This window comes from Pleurodeles waltl, chromosome 10 (genome assembly GCF_031143425.1).
Source record: "Pleurodeles waltl isolate 20211129_DDA chromosome 10, aPleWal1.hap1.20221129, whole genome shotgun sequence".
NCBI lineage: Eukaryota > Metazoa > Chordata > Amphibia > Caudata > Salamandridae > Pleurodeles > Pleurodeles waltl.
Window position 1 is genome coordinate 399722931 of NC_090449.1, and position 16503 is coordinate 399739433.

Consider the following 16503-nt stretch of genomic DNA (forward strand, 5'->3'; position numbering starts at 1 on the left):
TATAAAAGAACTGCAACATCATATTCAGCATGGAAAATGAAAACAACGGACATGGAGCCAATTGACTCCACCTAACGGTGCGCAGGGTTACTGCTCAAGAAAATTCTCCTGGGCTACGACCCCGAGGCAAGACTTTCTTCAAGATGGGAGAAGCTCGTATTTATAGCCGCTGCGGTTGCTAGGTCACTGTTGCTGAGAAATTGGCGGTCTGAATTATCTCCTACTAGTCAAGAGTGGTATAATAGGATGGTGCAAGTTAGACTTCAGGAGATGAGATATGCTAGTAGAATAGGTAGTGTTAAAAAGTTCTCTCTGATCTGGGGAAATTATTTCTTAGACAAGTTTGGCTGATCTTTCTTTTTGTTTCATTTTCTGAAAGTGACAATGTATCTTGTTGTGTACTGATGTTTCTTCTCCTGATGATAAAAGAAAAAAAAGAAAAGAAAAGAAAAGAAAATTGAAAATTCTCCAGATCCAGTCTGACGCCTGGGGAAAGTCAAAGATAAGGAATCTGCAACTAGAAGTCTCTATCAGATACTTTTTAACTGTTTTTTTTTTAAGAGCTTGCTTTTGATTTATCTGCAGCAGTCAAAGTGGAACATTATACATACAAACACACACAGGCACACCCACAAACACATATATCTCTATAAAGATATATATAAAAATCAACTATGCAGTTATAGCTAGGTCTGAGTACTCAGTGAAAGGTCAATTTGCTCAACTTTGGAACCATTCAACAAATCTGTATGAATGTTCCCCATCAAATAGCGAAGCTGACATTTCAGCAGGTTACGTTTGAGGCAGATACATTTAGGAAGGATGGGTATGACGGTTGGACAGAAAACTAAAGTAGACGTCAGAAAGGGAGTGTCTATAGTTTTAGTTTCCATGGAACATTTTGGTCTACAATATAGAAAAAAGCGATGAACAAAATTAACCAAACATAGGCTGATAATCTAACTTTACATTCTAGTGTCCACTAGAAAAATGGAATTAGGCTTTAGTCAAATGGGCTCGGTGCGACAACTGAAAATTTGGGTCCGAAGGTTCCTGTCTGTGTCACTGTACAATTTGCCTGAGTAATGCTAGACCCAAAAGGGTTTTTCCCAGACAGGCAAAATGAGTTCCAATAGCATTTTGTTTAAAGGTAGCAGCATCTCTAACACCACAGAAGAAAAATGCGAGGATTTAATAAAAAATGTGGACTCAATGTCTCAGATAACTCAAAGGCCTCTGCAGCTTAATGTACCACAGAGGTGAAAAAAGTGAATTCTTCTGAAAGAAGTCAAATGGGGTAATGGATATCCACATCTGGGAAAGTATTGAGGACACTACCAAGTTCAAGGAAAATACAAGAATCGGTACTGTAAGAGAGAGGAGGTCTCCCAGTCATCATTTTCTGTCCAGCCACAGACTTTGTAGCAACAGAATACACTCTAAAAGGTTCCTCTATTCAGGTCTCTGGTTGTTGGAGAAGTGCTCTGCTCAGGATGCATCATGAAAATGGGCATATACCTCATCTTTAGATAACCCAGATGTTTGTTGACTTTGATCGTGAAAACAGTACTGAGGATGGACCTAAGGACAGAACCATAACCGACACAGACAGTATGCTACACCTTAGACAGCATTTGGGTCTTTGGACGCAATATACATGAACAAAGCCTGCGGTGGCACAGACTCAGCAGGGGCCAGGCCACAGGCCGCACGATTGCCAAAGCACTTCAGTGGGTCTACCTTTTGCGAGTTGCCCGGAGGTTAGTAGGGCTGTCCTTCATGGGGTGCGAGGATGCAGCTCAGAACTTTTGCTTAATCTTCTTTAATATTAGAACAAGCATATATTACGAGCAAGAGATCAGCTTTGGAGGTAGACACTGAGTTCCTAAACTGTCATGGAAGCAAAACCATTTCTTTGAGAAGGAAGTCAGTTTCCCCTTTCTATAGTGTTTTCTGTGTTTCTAGTGAGAAGGGCTCTTGGGAGAACATTCCCTGTTGGGAGACACACTTACAGTGCAGGGACAGCTTTCAGGAGTCCCTCTAGGTCTTTGTCACAATTACTGTGGGCCTCCCATCCTCTAAATGGTCCTCGGACACATTGAGGAGGAGATACAGTCCAATAATGGGAGGGGGGGGGGTGGTGTTGGAGCCAATATACCACATGCAGGTGCTATGAGGATCTGATTTAGACTTCTTTTCATTGCATCCACTAAAGGGATTAAACCCTTAAAAATAAGGAGGAAACATGTGACCTAGTGACTGTTGCAGGCAGAGTAATTCCATCAGTGAAGCACAAGAGTGCTCTGGACCCACCTCACTGAGGCACAGAAAAGGAGGAATGGACAACAGCATGCACATCAGCCCCTTATATGTCCCTGAGTTGCCAAATCCTGGGAAGGCGGAGCCACGAGGTAAGAAGCATGGTACATCCTGGTGGCACTGAAGAGTTAATGCAAGGGAAACGTTTTTGGGATCTAGTGTGGTCTCCTTAAGGGTGCTCAAAAGGTGTGGAATCTGCAGGAAGAATTATCCATCACAAACATTTGTAAGAATTAATGCTCCAATGCTGAATATTTATTACATCTTCACTGCTGTACAGTTTGCTGATATAAACAAGGACACATAACATTTTAAGGAAATTATTCTGGTGAAACACTGCTACTGCTAGAGCCATACACTAATTTAGTTCTAAACACCTATTTCCATTTAATTAAGCCATGGCTGCTAAACAGCACTACCCTTTGGCATGTCAGAACCCAAGCAAGAGTACTTCGCAACAAGTGACAACTGAAATGGTACCTCACCTGAAGCCCTGGCTCCAGTTACTCACAATAAAACTGTCCAGTCGCCACAGAATACCCAAGGAAATGGAGAAAAGGCCTCACAAAAGGTAGTACCTTTACCCATGACATATTACCAAGATCCTGGAATGGGCTTGTTCAGCCACACAAAAGGTTCAGTGTTGCAGGTCTGCTATGATCTCCCAGGTCCTTGCTCTAGTTTCTATTATTGACACTTGGTGGAAGGAAGCCCTGCTGAGTCAGCCCTTGTAGCTCAGTTCTGCAGGAAAAATGGTCCTAAACACATCCACAAACTTACCAACAAAAGATTAAATGGATCCCAATTGTAGTCAGTGAGTGGAGACTTGCTGGTGGCCCTGGGAAGTAGCACAAAGGAAAAGTTAATTGTGGTCACTTTCAATCTTTTAGGTGGATAATGTATCTACCTGCAGATTCCTCACCTACTGAATTATCCCCAAGAGCCAGACTGGATCAAGAAACATTTCATAGCTCTCCTATGCCATTAGGAAATGCTCACTCCATCACTGCACCGTAAAGAGCAAGGGTGTGATGTTGCTGGAGCCATACAGTGGCCAGCCTGGCGCATTCACAATTTCCCTGTCCATTTTCCCACACCCTTTGAGGCAAAAAGGGGAAATGATAGATCAATTGTGGTGGTGGAGTGCAACAACTAGGTGGGAACCTTTTTAAAATGGCGGCCTATGGCCATCTTTCAGAAGTAAGAGGTGGGCTGGATTGATGATGAATCTGCAGGTAGAGTATCTACCAGAAAGATTGTGGCTGAAGGTAAGTAACCTTTTTTTTCTCATGGATTAGTGTACCTGCTGATTCCTCTTCTACTGAATAGATTTCAAAGCAATCCGCCTCTCAAGAGGTGGGGCTGAAGGAATGGTCAGAGAAGGGAATCCTGGATTGCTGAATAAACAAAATTGCCATTCTTCCTCACTTCTAAATCCAAGCAAAAGTTCTTAGCCAAAGTGTTAAGAAATTCCCATGTTGCCGCACAACAAATCTCAGCTACTGGGACTCCTCTGGCCAGCACAGACATGGAAGAATTGGCTCCAGTGGAGTGAACACAGACTTTCTCATGCAGTACTTCTTGGCAAGGGCATGCAGAGTCTATATGGAAAGAATGATCTAATGAGATTAAATCATTTTCTGGAATGCTTTGCACTTTTGTTGCCTACATACCGCTTGAACCACAGGTCATTAGAACTAATCTCTTTCCTACAGTCAATGTAGTAACTGAAAGCTCCCTGGACGGCCAGCTGGTGTAATCTCTCCTCCTCAGTGAGAAGTGACAGAGGGTAAAAGGAAGTAATGGGAATGGGCTGCCCCAGATGAAAAGGGGTCACATCCTATGAAGGAAAGCCACGTTAGTCTTTAAAAGCAGCTTGTCCTCGTGGAAGCACATGAAAGGAGGGCTAACCAACTGTGCCTGCAGCTGACTGATGCCGTTCTTCAAGGCAATGGCCAAAGGGAAAACCATTTTAAAAGTAAGAAGACATAACTGGTCACTGTAAAGGGGCTCAAATGAAGCTCCCTTCAAAAACGAAAAAGAGAGGTTCAAATCCTGTTGGGGTATGACAAATGGCATAAGTGGAAACTTGTTTGATAAGCCCCTTCAAGATTCAGATCACGATCATGGACTTAAAAATAACAGCTAATGCAGGAGGCGGACAAACACTGATAGGGTAACAGTTGTCCCTTGATGGTGCCCCCTGCAAAATCTTGCTAGGATACAGACTGAGCATAACATGCTTTCAAATCATGCTTTCATGTGTACTTTCAACGGGTCTAAGTTCTATTCCACGAAACATACAACAAATCTATTGCACCCCCCCGGAGTAGACGGATTTTGGGGAAGTGTAACAAGATGACAATATGTTGTTGACCACCTGCAGTGGTGGAAGAGACTCAAGTGCGCCACCTGAAAACTAAGACATGAAGGTGCAGGCTCTGGAGACTGGGATGCAGAACCTGTCCCTCTGACTACGACAGGATATCCAAGCTCCAAGGTAGCTGGATTGGATTAGACAGGGAATGTCTCAAAGGTCTCCAGTGTGGGGTTATCAAAATGGCTTGCACTCAGTCCAGACTAATCTTAATGAAGACCCATTGTTTATTTTTTCCTATGGAAAATGCATGAAAAAAATAAGTGTTTTGGGTCCTCCCCCTATTTTTCTCAGCCAATGCTTTATAAATTGCCATGAAATGTTCCATGAAGGAGTTGAGATGAATGAACTTTTTTTGGAAGGTTTTGTGAAGATTCGTCAAACAGTGCCAAAGTTATTAGCAAAACAAAACATGCTCTTCCTAAGGAAACTCAGACTCGCATATGTGGCAAAAGATATCAGCGCTGCAAGCTGGAGTTTCAACTAATTTCTTCTTCAGCATTGAACTGTTCCTAGATTTACATGCTTAAATCAGAACAGCAAGCAATACACCACAATATAAAAAAATGGTAAGGCTGCTCACCTCTACTGAGAGAGGTTAAGGTGGAACTACTGCTTGCACTATATCAAGTGTCTGCATCAATATGCAGTCTTCCGACCATACAAAGTCCGAAACTGTGACTTTGTTGTTTTCCATTGATGCTCTTTAAAACCATAAGCAACACACTATTGCTCCACCAAAGTCATGGGGATTTTGAACTTTTTAGCTGCCCTCTCCAGCAGTGAATTGAAATAGGAAATGTCATACTGAGGAGATTCTGGTAGGTAGATGTTATGTCGCCTTCCTTTGGCACAACTTAGTCCTTCCACTCCTCTTCATTAGGTTCACCATGACATTAGTTCCCCTTCTGGGAGTTTGCCTTCTTCCTCAACATAAAAGAATGGGATAGAATCAAAGGTATCTTCCTCGTACATGCCTTTAGGAGTTAGTGAAACAAAATATGGGACTGGAACATGTGTTGTGGCCATGGAGGCTAAGGCTGGAGTAGGGACCGTGGGTCCTGACTTAGGTGAAGGAAGGGGGGGGAGGGAGCAGTAGGGGTGGTGACTGTGCACAGGGAGGAGTTAGTGGTCCAGATGAACAACGGACAGAAGGTTGTTGAGGGAGCAGGTTGCAAAAGGTGCATTTGCAGCAGTGTGGACATAAATGCAATGAGTACTTGCATCATCTGGAGCTCCCTACAGTAGGGATGTGAACAATAGTGTTAATAGTCCTTGGGGGCATCTCTGCTGCACAAGTCTGATGCAGGTTTTTATCCGTTTGGATACCTCCTCCTCAGAAGCCTCTTCTTGAAATTCCAGTATACAGCACACATCCAAATGTGCCACGCTGTATGTTTTATCTGCTTTATCTGAGGCTTACCCTTGATGGCTGATATCTGTGTCTCATTCCGAATCCACAGTCTGCAAAGGTAAATGGGCTGTTGACATTCAAAAGAGAGTGCAAAAAAAGTATGTATTTCCAACGTCAATGAGGTCAATGTTGATGGTGAAGGTAGAGCCATTGCCCTTGATGAGGTTGATAGAGGATGACCTACATATGTGGTAGAGCCATCCGCTGCATTTTCACCAAGGGTTTGGTCATCAACAGTGCTGTTTACATTGTCTTCACTTCTACAGTGTCCTAGTTGATGATGCTGTTGAGGGTCCGGTCACCGATGGTGCTGTCAATGTCAATGATGAAGTTCATAATGGTGGAATTTTCTTTATTGATGAGGGAGTCTGCCGTCAACAGTGAGACAGTCAATTCTCACAGGACTTGTTGACAGTTGGTTTTACGTAAAACGTTTTGCAGCATATGATCTTTATACTTTTTTTAAAGTCTCTCTGAGGACGACCCAGACTTTTCCTCAGAAGAGGTGGCTGCAGGCACTTTCTTACTGACAGATGGTGAACTTTGACTTCGCCCGTGATGAGGTAGAAATCTCAGAATCTTCTTAAGCACAACATATAGTTAGATGAAAAGCTAAAGATAGGGCTGGCTCAAATCCAGGGAGAAAGTAATTAAAGGGGTTGAGAAGGAACTATTTTGAGGTCAAATAAAGGTCAGAACAGAGCTCTTCTCAGGGACTTACTCATGTATGAAGTGCAGTAGAAATCTGAGCTATAGTAGCTTCTGGGGGAATAGGAGAGTTTAGCCCTTCAGTCTCAATGGCTGAAATTTGGGTTGTTTTAAATGAGGTAGATAAATTAGTAAAGAAACAATGTTGTTGAGGCCGCTGGTCATTTTAACATTGATTCAAGCATGTCATCATATGGAAGTTTCAACACCGGGAAACTTTCTACTCTGAGGCACTATTCTTCTCAAAGTACAGAGAAATTGTAAATTCTGTTTCCAAGGGGGGAATATTTGTCCAAACCACAGGTTTATGCAGTGCAGTTATTAAATACCATGTGCAGGTATTTAATTACCTAACTTGATATGTTTTATAACATAATTATATCTATGTACAGCTGCTGTCAGATGCTATATTTTTCTGATAGTTGCCTTACCTTTTGAGCCTCTTTAACCTCTTTTGCACGTCTGTCTGAGTCAGTGACAAGTCTAATGCTAAAGACAGCTTTGTTGTTTAAAGTCTGAGATAGCAAGATTTACATAACTTATAATTTTCTCATTCTGTACATTCTCATTTTTGACATGACTGTGAATCTACAGATAAACGACAAGATGTGAAAATTAAAAAAGGCAGAAGGCAGATGTGAACAATAAAGCGTAATATATTTTTAAAAATTAAAAGGGGGCATTATCATATAACAAACCCTGCCACTGGATCTGCTGTAAAACCTGTGGGGGAGGGTTGAGGCTTAATCATCAGACCATGAATTAATTAGATATTTCCTCAGTGTCCTTTATGAATTCCTTTTAAAACTTGAGCTTTTTTGTCCAATTTCTTGAACATTGTTATGAAATGCACAAATTGCCCCCTTTATTTTCAGAATGTTTTTGAAGAACGAGGTGAAGACTCCAAGCAAGGGATAACACCCCATCACGTTAAAAATTCATTTGTTAAGACTGGGTTTCGGCTGGCCTAACTATGGAAATAAGATTGTGATCATGGGGTCTTAGCTTCCGGTAAGTAGATCGTCAATCTTAGAACAGTCCTACCAAATGTTTGCAGGTAAATATGCCAAATGATTATCTATCCGAAGTGTCTGGAGCGGTACCTCAAAATCAGGAAATGTTTGCAGGAAGTGGAGGTTAACAGATAAATTACTATGTGGATTCTGAGTGGGGACCGTAGTTTAATAATAGCCCACTCGGTAATGAGTTGCTACACAAGATGTCTGGGGATGGGAGAAGTGTGTGTTAGGTGTGTTCCAGGTAGGATTAAGCAGTGATATATACATGAATTATTTAAATTAAAATGTCACAGCTGTAAATACTCCATATTGTGGCTATGTTAGTGACAAAAGGCTAAAAAATACAAAAATAGCATTATGGCATACTAGGATATATCAAGACAAAGAGCAAAAGCATGATTTCACCAAGTACTAATTAAATGTCTTATTTTGAAAGGAAAACAACAGGTTATGTACTGACACCACATTCCGGCACTATATAAAAGCAGATGTACTGTACATAATCTCTAACATAAATTTGCAGGTAACTTCTACAATGCTCTAAATTGTGTGGATTTTACCTGTATTTCGTAGAGTAGCTCCAGACGGCTCAAATACAGTAACTTGCTTCCCATTCCAGACTGCAATTGCATCCTTGAGATTAGACACGGGGCAGATAAAAGACGTCTTTAAATGTCTAGCCATTAATTACATCATATCCATTTCATCAAATTACAATGTGCAACAATTCGAGATTAGACACGGGGCAGATAAAAGACGTCTTTAAATGTCTAGCCATTAATTACATCATATCCATTTCATCAAGTTACAATGTGCAACAATTCACTAAACCTGCACCTTGGATTAAAAACTATACTAGGCACAAAAATTAACTAGGTCTGAAACAGAAGGCAAAGTACGCTAAGGATGTTTAATAGGTTTAGAGAGCAGCTGGAAACCTAAGCCGAAAGTCAAAATTAATAAATTTAATAAATGAAAAAATGAAAATAACCAAATGGCAAATTGACGGTAAGGACGTTTTATAGGTTTAGAGAGCAGTTGGAAAACCCAGCAAACATTCAAAATTAATAAATGAAGAAAAGAAAATAACCATATGGCAAATTAAAATGTGTATTCAACTCTGATCCAGCTTGTATGAAGTTCTGGTAGGCTTCTTTTGGTACAGACTGACATGAGAAAACCTCATAATCGGACACAGAGATGAATAACCCATTTATTTGAAAGCTTTTGCTCTGAGCTGCATAATGGAGATAATGAAAGCAGCAAGCCTTCAGATGACCTACTGTGGGGAGTAGCTATTCAGTTTATCAAGTGCACCTCCACAGAGCTGATTTACATCAGGGAAAATTTTGATAACCCCACCGGAACATACACTGCAACTGATGCTTTCGAATTTGGTGTGTTATTGATATTGCTGGTGTTATTGTTATGTGACATACGTATTGCATGTTGCTGCTAAGAGTATAAGCTTAGTGTCCCAGGCTTTCGGGACAAGTTGATGCTGAAGCATCTAAGATTACAAGTGTGTGTGTACGGATGACTTATGAACTATTCTGGAAACACTTTGCACCATGTCGGGGGTTGTGAGTATTTCTCCGAACGTTATCACAGGCTTTCAGATGGGAACACGTTGTGAATGACCCAGGTAATAATAACATATTCAGTGCTGCGGAATGGTCGATAGACAGTGAAGCTGGAGTGGATCTGTAGGGAGAAAAGAGGATGCACATTGTCAGAGAATCATTGCCCCTCGGACAGGCCTATGAAGGAGCCATGTAAACGCAAGCCATCCCTTTGATCTAGTAGATACTGCTGAGGGGAGTTTACGCTGCAGACTCCATGAATGTTTGCCAGAACTTAGTTCTATCTGGACTAAAGACAGTTCTATCTGGAATGACACTCAAAGCTACCTTAACACCTCTTCAGTTTATGATATTTACAAGCTAAGAGCTGTTCTAATTAGAATGCAACAATTTATTTTCTGAAAACTGCCTTGCACTAAATCATCAAAATACAAATGTATCCTTTCTATCCAATGTTAAAGGAAGCATTCACAACAGACAATCAACAACCGTAAAAATCTAGAATTAACCCTGTCAGTAGCCCTATACCTCTTCATGAGTCCCCACATAAACAAACTTGTCAAATCAGCTAACCTTTATCTGCATGTGTTAAAGAAGATAAAACTAATCCTATCCACTTCAATTTTAAAATCAGCAGCTATTGGCCGCCTTTCACCTAGGATTGACGTTGGCAATGCTGTATTTGAGGGCATCCCACAAAATGCCCTCATGCCACTGAAAACTGTCATCCAAGTTGCAGCAAGACTGGTGTCAGCCAACAAATGAATTGACCACACTACAAAAGAGGCCAGATGTACGACGTGATTTTGCAGTCGCAAAGTGCAAAAATCACTGGTTACGACCGCAAAATGGCCTTATATAATGTACCATTCCAATTTTGCGGGTCGGTATCCTGTTACTGACTTGCAAAACAGGGATTGCGACTCGCAATTAGGAAGGGGCATTCAAAGGGCTTCCCTTCCTAATTGCGACTTGCAGGCCCATGTAGGATTGTTTTATGACTGTGAATTTGGTTGCAAAACAATTCCAGTTAACACCAATTTCAAGTTGGTGGTAACCCATTTGCAAACGGGACCAACGGGACCACTTCCCCTTTGAGAATGGTAGTAAAAATGTTTTTTTAAGAGCAGGCAGTGGTCTCATGGACCACTGCCTACTCTGAAAAAATTAAAAGAAAACCTTTCATTTTTATTTTTGAAATGCTACCCGTATTCCTTTAAAAAAATAAAAGACAGGCTGCATTTAAAAAAACTGCTTTCTTGAAAAAGCATTCAGAGACAGGGTGGTCTGCTGACCCCAGCAGGCCACCATCCCTGTGAGCGCTGCCATTCCCAAATGGGTCACAAACTGTGACCTGTCTCATGAATATTAATGAGGCAGGTCCCTTGCAACCGATTTGGAAATGGCAAGCAGTGTGGTTAACACTGTTGTACATCTTGTTTTGTGACATGCAATTTGCAAACAAATCGTGAGTCACAAAACACAAGGTCGCACATCTGGCCCAAGGTAACACGTTTCCAGCCTGCTTATTGGCGACATTTCCACAATTGCAATTTGCCTGTTAATGGCATTGACATTTTTATGTCTTACATGTGACATCTCAAATGACACTTCATTGGAAGCTTAATTAGGGACTTGAAGAAGGTAAACTACCATAACCATGGTGCCCTCAGGTGTACACTCAATTACATTTTAGGACTGAATTGTTCCAAGCAGTACCCAGAGCATATCCATGAGAAAAATGACGATAATAGCGGTGAAATCAAACCAAATAAGTAGTCCAAATCTCTGGTTTACCAGTTCCATCAGTGTGGATCTGAGCTAAACCAGATTATTTTTGCACTGTCGTAACTGGAGTCCTGAATTTATAATATATAAATAATAAAAGACTACAAGTACCACAATGAAATTTAAATTTTTTGACTTACACGTGCAATCAGAAAACTTGAGAGCTCTGTTGCTGTAACACTATCCAAGCGTTAACTTATTACACAGCAGCTTTTCTCTGCACCAGCCACCATTCTAGACCTAATGCCAGCACTGCCTTCTATCGAAAGTAACAATCTCTCATCCATCCTCACAAAAAGTGATGGATGGAATGCTTGAATTAATCTTAACCACTGGCAATTATGCAGGCAGCGGCCCAGTTTATCGTTATTTTGCACACCATGCTTTTTGTATAGTTCAGATGACGTACTCTTGTCAGTGCCTGACTCAGAGAGATCCATCCCGGAGGCAATTGCTGAGCTACAAGGGTTTTGTGAGGGCTGTGTCTACTCAAACTTTCACTCCCAATGCAGGCTCTGTCAAGGTTACAAGCCTAACTACCACTGTAGTGGACGAAAGATTCAATTACGTACCTGAGACTCAAAGTTAACTCTTCCACAAACAAAACATTCAAAGTGAACTACTCAGACTTGCTGCAGCACCTAAAAATAGGTTTCCAGGACTGGCAATAAGCCGCATTTTCATGGTTAGGTCAAATACCAGATCCGAGCACTGAAGAGGCTCCTCTATCTTGCACAGACTACACAATTACAGGTATATAACTTTTCCTTCTCTAGTATTCAATCTTTCATAGATTCACACACATGAAACAGAATAACAAATCTACCAGCATAACAACAGATGGCAAGTAATCAAGCTACGATTCACCGTACTGAAGATGTCGTAGTACTGCCCCTCCCACTGCTGTATCTCTCTGCACTATCTCCAGCAGATTGCAGTGCTGCAAAACAGGCATGTCTGTTCTTTCATGTCACTGCCCTGCATATGACCAACCACACTTTAGAGAACAGGTCGGCTGAAGATGAAACACTTATTGTAGAGTGTGGTCTAACAGTGCCTTGGAGCAGTCTACCTCCTTTTGCACGACAAAAGATTATTGCTGCTGCTACCTAGCTTGCTATACCCTATTTAGAAAGAGCATGTCCTGTCTGTGGAAGCCTAAATGAACAAGTCACTTACCCTAAGTATCGCTCTTTCTAGTGGATACTTTAACCACGGAATCCTCGCCTTTAGAATGTCCCAAGGCACCAGACTGCATCCAAGGAATTTTAACAGCAATGCTCACACATGTCAACAGGTGGTATTGTGCGCATCCAATTGGCTCCATACTACCAAGTGACAGAGCAGAACCACATGTAAAGACCACTCCTGTGGGCTTTCGTCAGTTTCTTGTCTATTTCCATTTTCACACCCACAGACGTGGAGAAAAAATGCTGGTTACAGTGGTCCAATCTCTAACTTTTGACCTTTTTAGATGTTAAAGAGGCCATTCCCCGGAACGGGGACATGGGAGGGCACTGAGGAATGTGTGTTTAGATATAATATCCACCAGCAAGATATGAAAGGTAAGTGACTTGATCTTTTGATGGATATTTCTAACCGCTGATTCCTCAGTTTTAGAATTGACATCAAAGAAATACCTCACAAAGGTGGAGGATATGGGGAGAGGATACAGACCACAGTGCTGCAGGTGCAATCGAATGAAGTAATTTCATCACAACTGAGTGTCATGGCAGTAGTGCTTCATGAACATATGAACTGTCAATGTTCAGCCTGGCCGATGTCAAGAAGAGACACCTAGAGTGCCAAGGCCCAGGTGAAAGGGGCTCTTAGGCTGCAAGGGGCAGTTTGGTGGGTAGTGCATAGCAGATCATAATGGAGAGTATTATCCACCTTGGCAGGGTCTTCTTTTGAACCATCTTTCCCTTCTTCACACCTCAGAACCCGACTAAAAGTGAATCATCTACACACTGACCTTGCGGATAGTAGATGTAAAAGCTCAATGCCCTCTTTGCAGCAAGACAATAAGAGTCTCTTCTCCTCCTTCAATGGGGAGGCAGTGCGAAGAATGCAGGCAAGGTGACTGATTGTCCAATATGAAATGGAGAATCAACTTTAGGGAGGAAAGCAATCCAAGTCCTCAGCATCAATTTGTCCAGAAAGAGCGCCAAAGTGATGGTAAAAAGGAAGATCATTTTTAGCATCAAGAGGTGTAAAGTGCTGCTGTAAGGCTTGAAAGGGGTACCCATAATGTCAAGACCAGGCTAGCAGAATTACAAATGGTTTGGTAGCAAACATGTGTGAAACCATTTATGAAACCCATCCCAATGAGTGACTTAAACATGAAAGGTTAGTCCGATAAACAGCAATAACATACGGGCCAATGAGCAAACTTTTACTGTGCCTAATGTAGGGCCTTGCTCAGCTAAGGAGAGAACACCAGGCAACCAATTTGTCCCAGCACACAGAGCAGATTAACTTTAAGGAAGGCCATCTGGCAGCCAGTATAACATCCACCACCTTGGTACGCAGCTCAAACACACTTAGCTATCGCTGTTTAGATGTGAGTTTTGGAGATTTGGACGCAGGACTCTACTCTGCTGCCAAAATAGGAGCTCCTCCCAAATCAGAAGCCTTATCGGAGAGCAACGGCTCTGAAGCTCTGGGTACCACACTCTCATGACCCAGTCATCGACAATCAAGATGACTTGGGCCCGGTCTTTCTGGATCTTCTTCTGGACATGAGAGTTATCAGTGGAAGGCATACAGGAGTTCCTCACTCTATTCCATCCAGTCCATATTTTCTAACCAGTGCCTTAGAGGTGTGGCACTGTGCATTGTCAATGGTGGAAAATTGACCTAGCCTGGGCTCCCACCAGTGAGTGAAGATGCCCTTCACCACCTCTGGATGAAGATGGCTGTGACCCGCCAGGCAATGCCTTCTCAGTTCATCCACACTGGCATTCAGGCATCCTGCCAGGCGTCTGGTGAACAAGAAAATGTTCTATTGCTCCAACCACCCAACATAGGCTAACAGCCTCCCGGCAGAGGGCCAGGACCACACCATGTCCTGTATTTTGCTGTACCACATGGCAATAGTGTTGCCCATGAGAACCTGCACCAGCCTCTCTTTGATGGATGGCAGGAATGCCTTTAGGACCAGATGGGCTGGCCGAAGGTCCTGAAGATTTATACGGAGCTGGCTCTCCACAAGGGACCAGAAGTCTTTGATCTCTATGCCCTCAGTGATGCCCCAGCCCGGCAGTGAGGTCTGTGTGGAGAAAGGTCAGGGCCTGCTGCTGATCAGATCGGCATCCACTACAGATCTTGGGCCATCTCCCTGGTGACACTGAAAGGAGTCAGAGAGGTATCCCCGACACTGAGGCCACTGGTACTTGAGGTTCCATTGCAGGGTTCGCAAGTGGCTCCTTGTTTAGGGATGAAAAGGATGCATGAGGTCAAGAGCCCAAGAAATCTCAGAGCTAGCATCCCGAAGATCCCGGACTAATCCTGAAACATTGGGATCACAACCTGAATGCCCCAGACTCGCTGTAGTGAAGAAATCCCTTGAACACACCTGTCACAACCCCTTTCATAGGGCAATGGGGCAGTCAATGGCTACTAGGACAAAGCAAGGGGGTTAAGGCATTTCACTCCTGCTGTTCTGGGGCTCGACTAACTATGGATCCTCAACAGCTAAGTATTAAACCTTCAGCACTTGAGTCTCAGTGGTAGTGCAATTTGATCAGTCCATGGTTCCTCATGGGTAGGTAGGTGGAATGTAATAAAGGTGCAAGACTCAAAAACAAGCAATGACCCCAGAAATCCGATTGTATGGTCCAATACTTACATTTGGTAAGAAAAGAAGTATCTATTACACACACAAAGTATAATACAGCACACTAAATCAGTGGTTCTTAACCTGCCGCCTGGGGACCACTGGGGGTCTGAGAAGCCTTCTCAGGGGTCCGGGACGGCTTAGAAAATTAAATAATATTAACAGATTAATACAGTGTATATAAATAAAGAAGCAAAATATATAATTTAAAGCTTTAAGATCTTCTATAAGTGGGTAGTACTTTGAAATTGGAAGCTAAAAATTAAGCTAATATCGTCAGATTTGTAGGAAGCTGGCTCTCTAAATAGTGTACCAAAATGAGGTACACTGTGCAGAGAGTCCAAGTATCCATACTAGTGTACAGGGGCTTGCTTTAACAATCTCAAGGTGCACCATTTGTGGTACTATGTTCGAGCAGCCTTAGGCTCGTCAGAGGGGAGTTTTAGGCATCTACTGCACACAGAGTCAATAAATGATGCACACAATCAAATAAGGAAATCCGACACTAATTTAGAAAAATAACTTGGATTTTTATATTAAGTTAGAAACTAAGATTTTTGGGAATAAGGTAGGTACTTTGTGAGTTAGCAATATTTAAAAATTCAGAAAATACAACTGTCAGATATGAGGTATGAGCCTCGAATGCAGGTATGTTATCCTATTGGAAAAACATACACTGTATAGGGTCACTTGCAAACAACTTACAGGACTGTTCTGCGAGAATGAAGGTAAATAGGGGCCAAGACCCTAAAAAACACCAACAGTTTGAGTTGACCTGCCCTAGTTTGTCTGGGTATAGAGATGTTTGCAGCGTTGGTATCCTCAGATGCTACACGATAATATCATTCTGGAAAAGTACCTGCAAGAAAAAGGCTACAAGCAGGTAATGGAGAATCAGTCTGGCAGAACCCAAGAGGGGGGCCTCAGCTCTTGAGGGTCTCAGGTCCACAGAGACACTGTTAATTTCAATGGACTCGGGCTGGTGGGGTAGGGGCATAAATGTTTTGCCTGGTGGGGCAGCAAGTTTGAGGCTCTCACAGTTCTCGGTGCACATTCAGAAGAGAGGAAAGAAACACGGCAAGATGACTTCGCTCATTGAGCTGGCCTTTCTGGATGTCTCTCAACATGCAAGTAAGTAAGTTTTGGCAGCGGTAGTTTGGAGTGAACATAAACAAGCCTTGGTGCTTATAACAGACGCTGGTATCCCGGGTACTGGTGCAGTGAGCCAACAGGGTGGATCAACTTCTCAAATACTGTAAGGATCTATGAGTATGACCTCCTGGGCCATTAGCGACCTCCTTCTGGGCTGCTGCTGCATTGGTGGACCCAGTGGTATGCAGATCGTCGTACTGTACTGTGAGGTTGTGCCTTTAGGCAAGCAGCTTCTCCACTTCAAAGGTATTTGCTGGCTGGTTGCCTAAGTGCTGGCAGCCCTTCAAGGTTCTGGAATGATGCAC

General features: G+C 42.5%; 1 protein-coding gene across 5 annotated transcripts in view; it reads right to left on the reverse strand.

The window, feature by feature from the left end:
* Positions 1-16503, reverse strand: part of IFT140 (intraflagellar transport 140) — a 1792511-nt gene that overhangs the window by 1183892 nt on the left and 592116 nt on the right. For all 5 annotated transcript variants that reach the window (XM_069210629.1, XM_069210628.1, XM_069210630.1 and 2 more), the window contains one exon: positions 8398-8470. In XM_069210629.1, coding sequence (XP_069066730.1) covers positions 8398-8470 — 73 coding nt within the window. The remainder of the gene's footprint in view (positions 1-8397; positions 8471-16503) is intronic.